Source organism: Homarus americanus, unplaced genomic scaffold (assembly GCF_018991925.1).
Source record: "Homarus americanus isolate GMGI-L3 unplaced genomic scaffold, GMGI_Hamer_2.0 scaffold30535, whole genome shotgun sequence".
Classification (NCBI taxonomy): Eukaryota; Metazoa; Arthropoda; class Malacostraca; order Decapoda; family Nephropidae; genus Homarus; species Homarus americanus.
Window position 1 is genome coordinate 2,659,989 of NW_024732440.1, and position 14,395 is coordinate 2,674,383.

At 40.4% G+C, this 14,395-nt stretch overlaps 1 protein-coding gene across 1 annotated transcript in view; it reads left to right on the plus strand.

The window, feature by feature from the left end:
* The window catches only part of LOC121868648 (membrane-associated guanylate kinase, WW and PDZ domain-containing protein 1-like), a 96,757-nt gene extending 85,282 nt beyond the window's left edge, over window positions 1-11,475 (plus strand). The window contains exon 7 of the mRNA XM_042369483.1: window positions 10,363-11,475. Coding sequence (XP_042225417.1) covers window positions 10,363-11,271 — 909 coding nt within the window. The 3' untranslated portion in view covers window positions 11,272-11,475. The remainder of the gene's footprint in view (window positions 1-10,362) is intronic.
* Window positions 11,476-14,395: the final 2,920 nt, after the last annotated feature.

The following is a 14,395-nucleotide window of genomic DNA, read 5'->3' on the forward strand; positions in this document are numbered from 1 at the left end:
TGATAGGGAGATGTTAGAGATGGTAATTTTTTGTACTGATGCATGTTAAGTTGGTCTCTTAGTATAGCGAGGAGTGGGACAGTGTGCCGTAGCAGGATCTCTGTGTTGATCAATGAAACACGAGTGACCTTCTCTCCCTAGGAGTTGATGTGAGATACACGGTGGGAGGAGAGGAGGCACACGGTAGGGCCCGACAGTGGGGGACCGCGAAACATGTTTAGTAAAATCTTTTATCAGGAAGTGAGGAGACCATGTTAAAATCTCTCACTAGAAACGTGGTAGTGTGCCTATGAATTGAGGAGACATGACAGTCTCTCTCGCTGGGAGGTGAAGAGACTCAGGAGTTAGTATTTCATTAAGAAACGAGTAGACGCATGTTAGTCTCTCACTGGTAGATTAGGAAGTTCTCGTGAGAGTCTCATATTGCGAGAATAAGGAAATAGGGTGGTAGAGTCTCTCAATGGGAGGTGAAGAGACATCAGTAGTCTCAGTGGGGGGTGAAGAGGCATTCTGTAGAATCTCTCGCTGGGAAGTGAGAGGGTAGGACTCCCCGCTAGCAGGTACTGAGGTGGTCTCGTGAGCGAGGACATGCACCCATTGCACCATGCTGGGTGCTAGATAAAGTGCAAGATGCACTTTGTTAAAAATGCACTCCGTTCAGGATATCGAAACCATTTGTATTTTAGACGGGATGAGGTAACTCGGTTTAAACTTGACCTAACGGCACCTCACCTAATGTTCCAGGGGTAGATTAAGTTAGGTTAGATTGTTTGATCTGTTTCGTCTGTCTAAGAAATAATTGTTCAGCGATCCTGCCCTTGGTACTTTTTTAACAATGATTATTTTATGGACGAAACACCTGCTTGCTGTAGCAAATGGGAATATTATGTTGCGTTAGTGGACAGGAGTCGCTGGGTGATATGTTAACCCTTCAGTTACCTAGGCTGGGGAGAGGTGGAGTTTATTTACTGAAAGTATAACTCCTGTGGTATAACACAAACAATGTTCATCATCTGCTAATAAGAGTTGGCTGATTTTTCAATCGTTACCCTAAAAATTTCTTGGTCAAGTTTATTCCTAAAGATTTCAAAGAGAACGAAACCTTTTGAAAGATACTAGGGATAACTAAGCTAAAGCGCTATAGTCTGCAGATGACCAGTTTTAATAAAGACGCAGTTGTCACAGATACACATTACAGTACAGTGCAGTGCAGTACAGTACATTATATTAAATAGCACTGGAAGATGTAGAAAGTGTTTTGCTTTAGGTATCGAAAAGGGAGCTCGCTTATGCTATCTATCGGTATATATATATATATATATATATATATATATATATATATATATATATATATATATATATATATATATATATATATATATATATATATATGCAAGTAAACTGCTCTGTATGATCTAGGTATATGCTGATAACTATTTCAACGCTTTCGTAATTATATTCTGTGTAGCCGTACCATCCTCGAAGATGTGAATTCACGAAAGCTCGGGGAACTTGTGTATATATATATATATATATATATATATATATATATATATATATATATATAATCTACACACATATAAAATAAACAACGTCTTTCAAAACTATAATGGCAGCACTATGCAACATATGTCCTATTGCCTACTCCAGAAAACACATTTCAGCTGTGTGGCCAAACGGACCGGGAGGTTGCTATTGCCGCTTTGACTTCCGGCTGCTACCTCTCTCTTAAGTCTAAAGTCTTTTGCGGGGTCAATATTTTGGTCAATCCAGGACCTGATGTTCAAAAATTCGTATGTTGATTTTATCCATAACTGAAGGTAAAATAATTCCTGTAGTTTACGTTAGTGTGACTGAGCCAGATGCTTCCTCACATATTCAGTCAGGGAAAAATCGAACTTACGAATTTTTGAGAATCATGGCCCAAGGTCCCCGTAGCACTATTTTGCCAGCAGGCCTACCTACCTATACTCTCGCACAAAGCCTCTGACAGCCCTAAGAAATAATCAGATGTTGTAGTGAAGGTTAGGCAAGTTAGTGTAGTAGTATAAGGCAGGGAGTCAGACAAGGGTCCTCTTTAAGTGATGGTGATAAATCAAATATAATTCTTTATAAACTTTCAGATGTATATTACCTGTTACTACATACTCTATTTTAAGAGAGACTTGTTAACATGGTAGTGAGAGAGGTTTTTGTTCTTCACTTTTTACATTTCTCTTAAAGAATGGTGTGTTATAGAGTTGGCATCGAGGCTGGCGTCCGACTTACCTTACCTTTTAAGTTAGTGTCACCTGGACTATAGTTAAAGCGATTGGTTTACCTGGTTACACCTGGTTAGTCTTCAGGGGCTACCTGCCGCTACTCCAGGTGTTACAACCTTTAGTTAGGCTTAGCTGTGACTGTGTGGTTTAAGTGAGGTACAACTGAAGTACAACCAAGAAAGTGTGGTTTTAGTGAGACACAAGTGTAGTGTAATTACGAATGAGTGGCCTAAGTGGAATGCAACTGTGACATATGTTAATGAAACTATTAAGAGTGGAAAGTAAACTGCAATGTAGATAGCAGTGTGATTCAAGTGGTATACAACCATTTATGTAAGAAATCAAAACGGCCTGAGTGGAAAATAACTACAGTGTAATTAAGTATGTCTAGTTTAAGTGAAATACAACTAGATTGTGAAGTGTTAAGGCTGGGTGTTGGCAGGACAGACACGCCACCTCCTTCCTGGTCACTACTTGGTGTTGCCAGGTCGTTCAGCAACAAGGCTGTTAATGAAGACTTGCACTAGCTGAATGACTAAAGCCTTTGTTAAATCACAATAGCAGAAATTCCTGAAACTTAATCAACTAATCCGCATTGTAAAGGTAAGTCGAGCCGGTCTCGAAGCTTCGACTCAAAATAACTTTCAGGTATCAGAATTCCTAGAGTATGAACCCGGATACAAGTTGAGGAGATGATTTAATACATCTAACAATCTTGCCATTATAAAGGAACGGATGGTGCTAATAAGGAAATATCAGTTAGTTGTACAAGAGACTAAGTGCTCGTTATCAAGTCAGTATCGGACCCTAGATCTGTATTGTTCTTGGTGCTCCACCGAGTAAGTATTTGTCATAGTATGGAAGAAATTAGGATAATTTAACATTTTAATTTTCATTTGTTATCGTGCAGGGAATGATTTGGTTGAGATATGAGGAGCAGGTGCGGCTGAGACATGTTTACTTTTACCCTGTGTGTGTGTTGGTCAGTCAGCTGCCAGGGAAGATAAGGATGGGAAAGATACTGTTAATCAGATGAAGTGGGAGGAAGGACATTGTGGTGTTGGTCACACCATAGAGCCAGTAGCTGCTTCAAAGACAGTAAAATACGGTAAATTAGGCCAGACTCAGCAACAAAGATGAGAGGTGATGTTAGCCAGGCCAGACAAAGTAGTTTTTTGAAAAACAAAAACAATAAAACAAAAACAGAGAAAGCAAAAGTCATGTTTATCAACCCAATTGTGAGTTACCTGGACAGGTAACAAAAAGGAGAGAGTACAGCTGATGACTGAAACAGACACGAGTAGTGAGGTCCACCTTTCTGTGAGGAGAATATTTGTAATTTTTTGGCTAACAGTGAAGGATGTTTATGGTTGTTGTTGTACCTAAGTCTTAACAGGCAAACACATGGAAAACAAAGTAACCTATTACTTCATGTTGATGTGAGGTGAGGACAACAGAAACACGGTGTGGTAGAGAAGTGTTTGTTTATACTGTATAATGAAACAATGTCTTGAAGATGGTACACGACATTTTCCTTCCTTTTTTTCCTTTTAACTTGTTTGTGAAAGTGTGACATTTATGAGATACCAGAAGCGTCATGAGTTGGGAATGTGATAGCAAACAACACTGCCCTCGACTGCCAATGATATTTTGACATGTTTTGATGTGAGTGTTTCTTGGGACAGACCGATACCATTACGGCCGATTCAATACCCGATGACCCTGCCCACGGTTTTGGATACTGGTGATCAGTTGTCATATCCATAAAGCCGCATTAAGGTGTGGCAGTATGTGCTTGCAAGGCTTCCCCTTTGGAGTTAACAGTTTTAGACTTAGATTCTTGTAAACAGCTTATACTTGTAAGGCTCTTAGCTTTTTTACTCCTCCTAATCGGATTTTGTCATCGGGGGTTTTTATGCTACAACGTAATCGGCCGATTTCAGGGTCCAGGAATTGGTCTGTCCTTGATATTGTTCTTGTATGTAATTTAGTTCCTGAAAATACATGTAACTGTATTGGTTTATGTGTAAATATTAATATGATGATGTGCAGTGGTGTAAGAATCTCACTACTTCATCTCTTGCATTTTTTTTCTTCCCATGAATTCTAGGAATCAACCCCACTGATTTTTTTTTGTTTTCTGCAACTACAGTGTGATAAGCATTATTGTTTCTCATGTCTGCAACTGTTGTCATTCATGATCCATTAGTATATTGATATTTTTTTTATGCTCTAATTCTCATGCACATAAATAATGCATGAGGCCACTTTGTCGAGTGTCATGTGATGTTATGAACCAAGAGCTGTGGTAAATTTCTCTAATGTCAAGTTAATGGCTTCTTGCCTATGTTTACATCATGATATAAATAATGTTTTTTCATCATAATTGCTACAGAGACACAATGTATGACAATGTATGACAATTTCTGCCATGAGAGAAATTTATCACAACATTTTTTAACAGTTTTAAACCAAATTTCTCGCAATTTTTAAAAGCAAGTCATTCATTCATTCATTCCTGAGAATTTATCCTCTCCTTGCTACACCAGAACTTTGGATTAAGGACTCTGAGAGTGTACTTATGTCTGATTAGTGTATAAGCTGCTTTAACCCTCTCTGTTGAGTTTGTATTGTGGATATTTGGGACAAAATTATGTAGACACTTAACTGTATTCAGCATTTTCCTATTGTATTATTGTATGATGTACTTCTGACCCCTGTTGTATTGGACGTTCAACCAATGCTGATACCCCAGGCAGCAGCATTATAAATTAACTTAATTCACCTTAGAATAAAATTAACCTTAGCTGTATTATAAGTTCAGTAGTAGTATTAACCACAGCACTACAATACACCTTTTGATCTCAAGTATTATAACATTATGATATAAATTCTAATATCTTTTTGAACGCAAGACCACAAGATTGTCTGTTTTGGGTCTTCTGATTAATGAATTTTTCTTCATATCAAATTTTTCCTGATTATTTCTTCAGTAACACCAAATAGCCAATTGATTTAAAAATTCTGTGGATCTTCCTTCAGTATGCATTGATATTGGTAAATGTGTCGGACAATGCTTCACAATCATTGGCTATTTCACAGTGTATTGACGGTGGTGATTGGTTGATACAGTTCTGAGCTATCATTGGCTATTTCACAATTGTAGTGACAGTGGTGATTGGCTGATATCTCGTGGGTGGTCACTAGTTATCTCTTGGCAGAGGAGACTGGAGGTTATACACTTGACCTTGAGGACACACTTAAGAAATTTTGTACACGACTTAACAATCTGTACTGACTTCCCCCATCTATTATTACAATAATTTCATGTTTTTATATCAGTGTTTGATAACTGCTTTACACTTTCATGAAGCTGTTTTTTTTAGAAAGATATTATATTTTGCTCTTCATTTACCAGTCAATTTGAGTTTATATCCAAAATATTGACAGGAACATTTTTTAGTTATCGATTTGGGACAAACATTTTAAATCAAAGTTTAAGAAAAGTAAAAAAAAAAAGTTATGTTTTCCCATAACTAACATTTGTTCCGGAATAAGATGTCTCTGTTTTAAGAACTCTTTAAGTTTCAGAAACCAAATGTTTCAATAACTTTTAATGTTTTAAGCTACAAATACTAAGAATTCCAAATGTCCCGTAATAATTGGATATTATTTAAAATACTCAGTTATCGTAAAAATTTCAAATACAGTACTGAGAAAACTCCAAATACTCTAACAACTGAAAACTCTTTTTAAAAATGACGATTGTGTCATGTAATCTAGCAAGGGGTCACGGCTCGTTAAGGGTAATAGGTCGTGTCGGAGTGACAGACAAACAGACTCTTAACTGGGCACTAAAGTTCAGGGAGTTTCAATTATTTTGTTATTGACACTAGTATACAGTAGTCCTGTCTTAGAGGGGAAGACATTGGCACAGTAAGACACAGGTTCTTATAACTTTTTGTGATATATTGATGATACATTCATCACTGTTTTTGGTTATATTATGTTATTCTGTGTTTCAATATCCTGTCACTTTTTATTTTCACAAAATTGATTCATTTTCTATTTTATTTTGTTTACTTTTTCGCATAATTTTTCTGAGGTGTACTCAGTCATTTTTCGGATTATTTAACCCCTTTAAACAGCTCGTTCTATTTTATCAGTCAAGATGGTCCCCCACGTTATTGATCTTACAAGTACGTACAACCTCTGAAGTGCTCCCAGGAGGTACTGGTGACCCCCACTATGTAAAACTAGGGACCAGGAATCAGCAATGGTTGGCCTAAAACAGTGATAACCAACAAGCATGCTGTGACCTGCTGTTCTGCACAACCTGAGTCATGTTTCACTTCTCCGACCCTTCACCTCCCTCCCCCCCCCACGTCTCTCACGCTCACCCCGTCTTGATCTCCCTTGCACAAACTAGCATTTGTTGGTCACTGAAATCTTTGAGAAACCATGAATGGGCTGATTGAGTTTTATCAGAGAATTTTCTAAGATTATTTTTGTCACCCCTTGCAAGGTTCCGTTATTGCAATTTTTTGGAGGGATATTGATTGATATTGGTCAGTGAATTTAGAAAACAAAATCAGCACTTTCCCCGCTCTCTATAACTTTCCCAGAGAATTTTGTGCTATAGCATGGCATTAACAGTGTGTTTCATGCTATGTATATTACTGTAGAGATTGGCAAAAGCAGCATTGTATTTTTAGATTTAATTTGTAGGAAGTTCCATTGTACCATTTGCTTAGTCTAGCCCTGTATGTCATGTCGGAAATAAATTTGTAGATGTTACACCTCTTAAAATACCCCACCACCTTTTGAACCCCAAAGACTTAAATTAGAATTCTGTGATAAAGAGAAGAGTCGAGAATATTGATATAATAAAGTGAAGATGCACAAATTAAGTGTAAAAGCACAGATAATAATCATGGTAGTCAGCCACGAGAACTGTTGGTAGCTGAGGCACCGTAAACAAGATGGCTGTAAAAGACATCTCAAAGGAAGATTATATGATAGAAATTATACCAAGGCGGAGGAGGCTGATGACCTGCCTTGATGTGTTGTATATTATGCTTTACTGACTTTTATTTTTATTATTATTATGATCTCAAGGTGATGGTGCAGCGAGAAGAACTTAATAAAGTGTTTTTTTTTGTGTATTTTGTATTTATATTTTTTTAGAGATATAAGATGATGATATTGAACTGTGCTAACATATCACATTAACTCTCATATATAAATCGAGTTTATAGTTTGATCATTTGAACCATATAAGTAATAAAGAAATAAATATAGTTAACTACAGTGGATTAGGTGCCTATCAAACTAAGTTACTAATATTAACTGCAACAACCACATAAGTTTATTGAAGGATCTTATAGTTGAAAAATAAAGAACAATGTATTTTTTTAATACATATATGAATGATATATGCATGTGGATGAAGATGTTTGTGTACTGCATTATTTTTTTTTTACTAGTGATTCACCGCCTCAGGTCACACATTACCTAACCTGACTCACCACGTGATCTCTGCCTGAAGTACATGGAACCTTATTAGTGATCGCCGTTCTTACACTCTGTTGTAGTTTAAGTTTCCTCTATGATTATTTAAGTAATGAGAACACCGAATGTTTCACCATACACTCACACACCTAACAGCCTCAGGTGTGCCATTGGTCGGTCTTGTATCTTTATAAGAGTTGTAAATATTTTTGTGAGGTACACGACAAATACTTACCCTACCTCCTCCTGGCCCACACCTGGTCCACCGTCACAGCTCTCTAGACACACCTGATCCGCGACCCAGATTCTCAAAAGGTTCGTAAAGGTAGATTTTAATTAGTGTAACAGCGGGACGAGAGAACGCATCTATTTACAGTAGACTCTTAGAGTTTTGCTTTTCATCAATACTGTCGCCAATTTTTTTTCGTCACTCCCAAAGAAAGCGAACCAGTTAGATGCGTTCTCACGACACCGTTATCGGAGCCAGGGAATTAACATGCGAATCTCTGAGGGTCTGGACTCGGGTTCGTCCATCACATTCCACTGGAGTCTCCCGTCGTAGGTCTGTCAAGTAGACTCACCAACGCACATAGAATCCCCACCTCTTCTCTTGTTTTCTACGCTGCACTCTATTTAGACACACCTAGAGAAATCCTTTGTCAATCTAGACCATACAAAAGACTTGTTAGATATCGCAGTTTGAGCGTGAACACGAGTGATAATTGCCTAGACTTGTACTGTAGAATTTGCCCTGCCCACGTCCTCTGTGACAGCCCTGCAAGAGGACAACCCACAACCCGTACTCTCGGTGTCTCGCCTGACTCATGTAATGGATTTGTGTAGTGACGCCAAAAATGTCTTGCAACTCTGCACTTGAACTTTCCATGTGAGTGAGCTGAACACTGGCTGGCTCGCTCGTGTAAGAACCGTAGCAGCCTATTTAGAGAGACTTTACTCACGAATGCAATTAGCACAGTAGCTAACTGTAGAGAACACTGCGCAATGAGTACGGTAACCTCCCTGTGATAGCTTCTGATGCTGTAATTCTCCTTATGTACTGCTACAGTCCAGACTTTTTATATCACACAGACCGATGCTTATGGTGGACAAATCTCCAATTTGGATGACTTTATCGACATGTACAACCGAATGGAAATTCATGGAGATGATACACCTATTAATGATGGTCAAGAGGAAGGGATTTTGAAAGAACAGCGCGTGCCTGATGTCCCTCACGGGAAACGTGAGATCAGTAAGGCTTCCAGCGAGGATTCTGGCGTGGAAATGAGTAATGGTGCGATGATTCCAAGGCGAGACGGTGGTGGAGGCAGAGCTCGCTGTGAGAGAAAACGAAGTGGCAAAGTAATCAGAGAAAATGGGACTGCTGTTGAAGGGGTAACTTGGGCAGACACTGAGGAGGCTCGTAGGATCGATAGTCAAGATTTTAATTCACAGAGAGAACAAGAAGAAAGGCATAGCGCTCAGCCAGAGCGACAAAAACTACTTCAGAAACGATTTTCTGAGAGATTGTTACCCAAAACGCAAGATTTAGTTCCCAGTACCAAGGTATACATCAGGGAAATGGATTGTATTATGCATGAATTATGTTCTTTTAAAATCTGAATAATTTTTTAGTTCAACTTTATTACAAAACCTATATGTACTGTTTATAGTGTTATGTCATATATTCATAAGTGTTCCCCTCCTCTAAAACTATATTTTCAAAACTTTTCAAACTTTCACAATTCAATATTTTTTTCTTACTAAACCAGGAATATGGAGATAATTTTTATTCATATAGGTACTGTACATAAATGTATAGCACTTGTTATTTGTCTTTATCTAGAACAATGATTAGTGCACATGAATGAGTAACCAGTCTTATCACAGAAAGACACACACATATATGTACAGTGTGTTAGAGCTTTGACACATACGATAGAGCCTTTACACATATGTTACACAATGTTAGAGCCTTTACACATATTAAAGCTTTGTTACATATACAAATACTAGACTCTTGACACATATTTACATCCTAACACACATGCATAAATGTTAGAGCCTGACCATATATGTTAGAGTCTTGACACACACGTTAGGGCCTTGTTACATAGTTTTGAAAGTTGGCACATGTGTTAGAGTCGCATCACATGTGCTAGAGCTTTGATACACATGTTAGAGGCTTGCGTAGTTTTAAACTTTTATGCCAAATTTAACTTTGAGCCTTTTTACATGACATGTGTTCGAGCTTCATTATATTTTACAACCTGGACAAAGAACACTGCCAAAGCCTTGACATGTTGAGCTCCTGACACATACATTGATGCGAGAGAACCCTGAAATATGATTTAAAACCTTGATTTAGATGTTAGATCTCTTAACACACAATGTTAGAGCCTTGTAGTATAAAACATACAGAACATTGACACATGTTGACCCATGCCACATTGTTAGAGATATTTAACACAATTTGAGAGCCTTGACACATACAGTATGTAAGAGCCTTGACATATGCTATAACTCTTGACACAATTATACTAGAGACTCGTCCTATCGTACACACTAACAGTCCGTCTCCCTGCCACAGCCCCAACGGCGCCACAGCCACACTGGCGAACTCAACGGCGCCGCTGGCGGAAAACCTCTGCCCAAATCCCTCCACGCCCCTACCGCTCACCCGCAGAGGTCGGCCCTCTCCCACGCCCGCACCAAAAAGTACGACGACTTCTCCAAGCCCCAAAACAGCAGGGGTCGTGAAGAGTACGACCTCCTGCCTTCCACGAGGGTGAGGGACGAGTTTGACCTATCCCCGTCCAGATTAAGAGACGATTACGACTCCTCCTCACGGTTAATAGATGACTATGACTCTCCCTCGGCCAGAGTGAGAGATAACTATGATATCTCCCCGTCCAGAGAGATTGATGACTATGACCATTCTCCATCTAGAAGAGAGGAGTATGATCCCTCTCCACTAGTGAGGGACGAGTATGATCCATCAACACGAGGGAGGGACGAATACGATCCCTCGATGCGAAGTAGGGACGAGTACGATCCCTCAACACGAGTGAGGGACGACTACAATACCTCGACACGAGGTAGGGACGAGTACGATCCCTCGACACGAGGGAGAGAAGAATACGAGTCCTCTGCACTCAGAGGGAGAGAGGAATACGACACTTCGTCCCGAGTCAGGGACGATTACGACCCAGTACCTGCTCGAGTGAGAGACGACTATAACTACGATCCACCCCATCCTGGGCGACACCGGAACGACTACGACACGAGGGATGAATACACCCAGCAGGCGGGACGCTGCCACGAGAACTACGACGTCTTGGCAGACGAGTACGAGGTTGGGGTTCGCACCAGCTCCCGGGAGGACTTCAACTCAACGCCACACTTCAGGGAGGTGTTCGACGAGTCACCTTCCAGAAACCACTTCGCATCAAATCATCTTCAAGTAAGTACACGATTTTCTTTGATGAGTTTTCCCTAAAAGAGTAGCGATGTCCTGTGGGAGATTCACACCAGATGTTTTGCTGTAATGGGAGTCGAATCTACTTGCCAGAATCACTGTTAGTTTAAATAGGTGAGTGATCCTTGTCTTTATGATTGTGTTGATGACGGGTAATGGACTGTTTGTATTGATGAGATTCATTATTTCAATGATGTCTGGAGAGCTCTTTGATTCTGTCATGGTGATTGTATAGATGTTTGGATATGAAATTCTATAGTAAATTACAAAAATGTTCTTAATAAACAGATTATAATCTACTCAATGGGAGGACTCATTACCTCTCTGTTCGCTTCATTTTACTATAATTGTTCTTTGTGTTTTATGGTAATATGAATATAAGGTAAGTTTTATCAAAGATTTACAGTTATATTATTAAGCTTCGAGGATCTGTAGACTGTGACAGTGTCTGACAACTTATAAACAAGAGAAAACTATGATGATGCGAAAGATGAACCTGAGGTATGCATGTATTATAATGATGAGAGGTGCAAGATGATGAAAGAATATCTAGTGGTTGTATTGGTATGTTGTGACGTTGAGAGGATAAGACATCAATATACATCCAGGAATATTAAAAAGTGGAAATATATTCGTTTGGGACCCAATTTTGATTTATATATACCGTGTGTTTATATATAAATACTACACGGGCTGGGGGTGAGGCATCTCTTCTCACTACATTTAAAGCTGTACTGTTTGTGTTCCTCTGTCACTGTGTTTAACTTTTGTTTATAAATCCCCGTAAACAAACTACCTGAGTTATTGTATAAGTGGAAGAAGAAATCCACTTTAAACCTCTTCACCACAGACGTACAAAGATGATCTATTAACGAAGAGTAAATTGCCTATCGTAAGTAAGACCACATAATATTCCTAAGGTTATGTTAAAAGTAAACATACAAGTAAAGTATCGTTGGTCTTTATTCATACCTTTCAATAGACGTTACCAGCATAGGTGTCGGAATTCTTGAATGTTCCATTGTTGTAATTCTCTCGTGTTTGTTTTCGAGGATTGGTAATCTTGCCTTCTGGTCCCATTGATTACTTTTACTCGCAGGTCTTGACGTCACCACCACCTCCACACCACCTACTGACGTCACTACAGTATCATCCTCATACCTCCTCCTAACGTCACCACCACCACCCTCATCACATCATCTCCTGACGGCACCAACACCCTCACATCACCTCCTGACACCACCAACACCCTCACACCTCCTCCTGACACCACCAACACACCTCCTGACACACCCTCACACCTCCTGACAGAAACCAATACCCTCACACCACCTCCTGACGACACCAATACCCCTCACACCACCTCCTGACGACACCACCTCCACCTCCTCCTGACACCACCACCACCCCTCACACCGCCTCCTGACGACACCACCACTCCTCACACCGCCTCCTGACGACACCAACACCCTCCACACCGCCTCCTGACACCACCAACACCTCACACCTCCTGACACACCACCACCCTCACACCTCCCTGACAGGACCTCCACCAACACACCTCCTGACGACACCACCACCCTCACACCACCTCCTGACGACACCACCACCACCCTCACACCACCTCCCGACGTCACCACCACCCTCACATCACCTCCTGACAACACCACCACCACCCTCACACCACCTCCTGACGTCACCACTACCACCATACCTCCAGATGGCGACACTTGCTCCACCTGTTAGTAGCGGCGACAGTGAAGATCACCACAAACCACTGTCTCAAACCGACGACTGACGACACACACACACATACACACACACACACACACACACACACATACACACACACATACACACACACACACACACACACACACACACACACACACACACACACACACACACACATACACACACACACACACACACACACACATACACACACACATACACCATGGATGATCATACACATTATTTAGACCTCCTGTCTTTTTAGAGGTATTGTTATTAACCTGTTATGAGTCTGGGGATAAATATTACATACAATGATGGTCTTAATAATTTGTCTCAGCCTCCATAAACTTTGACTTACTTTTTACTTTTATTGTGTTGCCATAAAGTTTACCTTGATTATTCTTCTTCATTTTGTGTGGTTGACTGTACATTAAGACCAACATAGAGACACGTTGATCAGATCCACCTGGGAGTAGAGATGAGAAGCATTTAGATCAAGGTATAAACTCCTATCTTTCTGTATAAGGAGGAGTCTTCTTCGTCTTCTTACCTCCCCTTCCCCCCCCCCTCCTCCCCTTCTCCCTACCTCCTCTTCCTCCCCTTCCCTACCTCCTCTTCCTCCCCTTCCCTACCTCCTCCTCCTCCCCTTCCCTACCTCGTCTTCCTCCCCTTCCCTACCTCCTCTTCCTCCCCTTCCCCCATGGATTGGTTCACTGTCTTGTTAATAACTTATCGTTGTCAGTTTACCTTGTCAGATTGTGGTGTCAGCTTGTTAACAGGTTGTGACGTCAGGTTGTTATCAGGTTGTGGTGGTAGATTATTATCGGGTTGTAGTCAGCTTCCTCACCGTATGCCCTCCATGAGTCAGAAGTTCTCTCTCCCATCACACATCTGTCGAAGTCGTCGTCATGAACGTACACACTCAGGACTAACTTACTGTACATCATTTCGTTCCCTACATGGTTTGCCATCATCATCATCATTATTACCATCATCATTACCATCATCATCATATAATAATTCACAACTACTAATTGAAGACCTCCTGGAAGCATCACTAAGTACACAGAGTGAGTGGGTGTCGCGTACGTGCAAGTGTGTGGGCGTGACCTGTATCGACCTCCGGCCCTGTGAGTCATTCAAGGATGTGAGGTCAGAGGTCATGGTAGTGGTGGTGGTAGAGGTAAGCTGTCCACTCCTCCCTCTTAACAGGGAGATGTAGTTTTGGTCTCGTCCTTCCCATTTAAGTATCAGATAGGCTGAAGGTGCACGACTCTCCAGGTACAGGAAGAAAGAATACTGTGTATATATTTGTCCACAAGTTTCATAATAATAGCACGAGTTAAGTTAGGTTAGGTTACATTAAAGTAGGCGATATTAGGGTAGCTTTAGTGAAGTTATGTTTCGG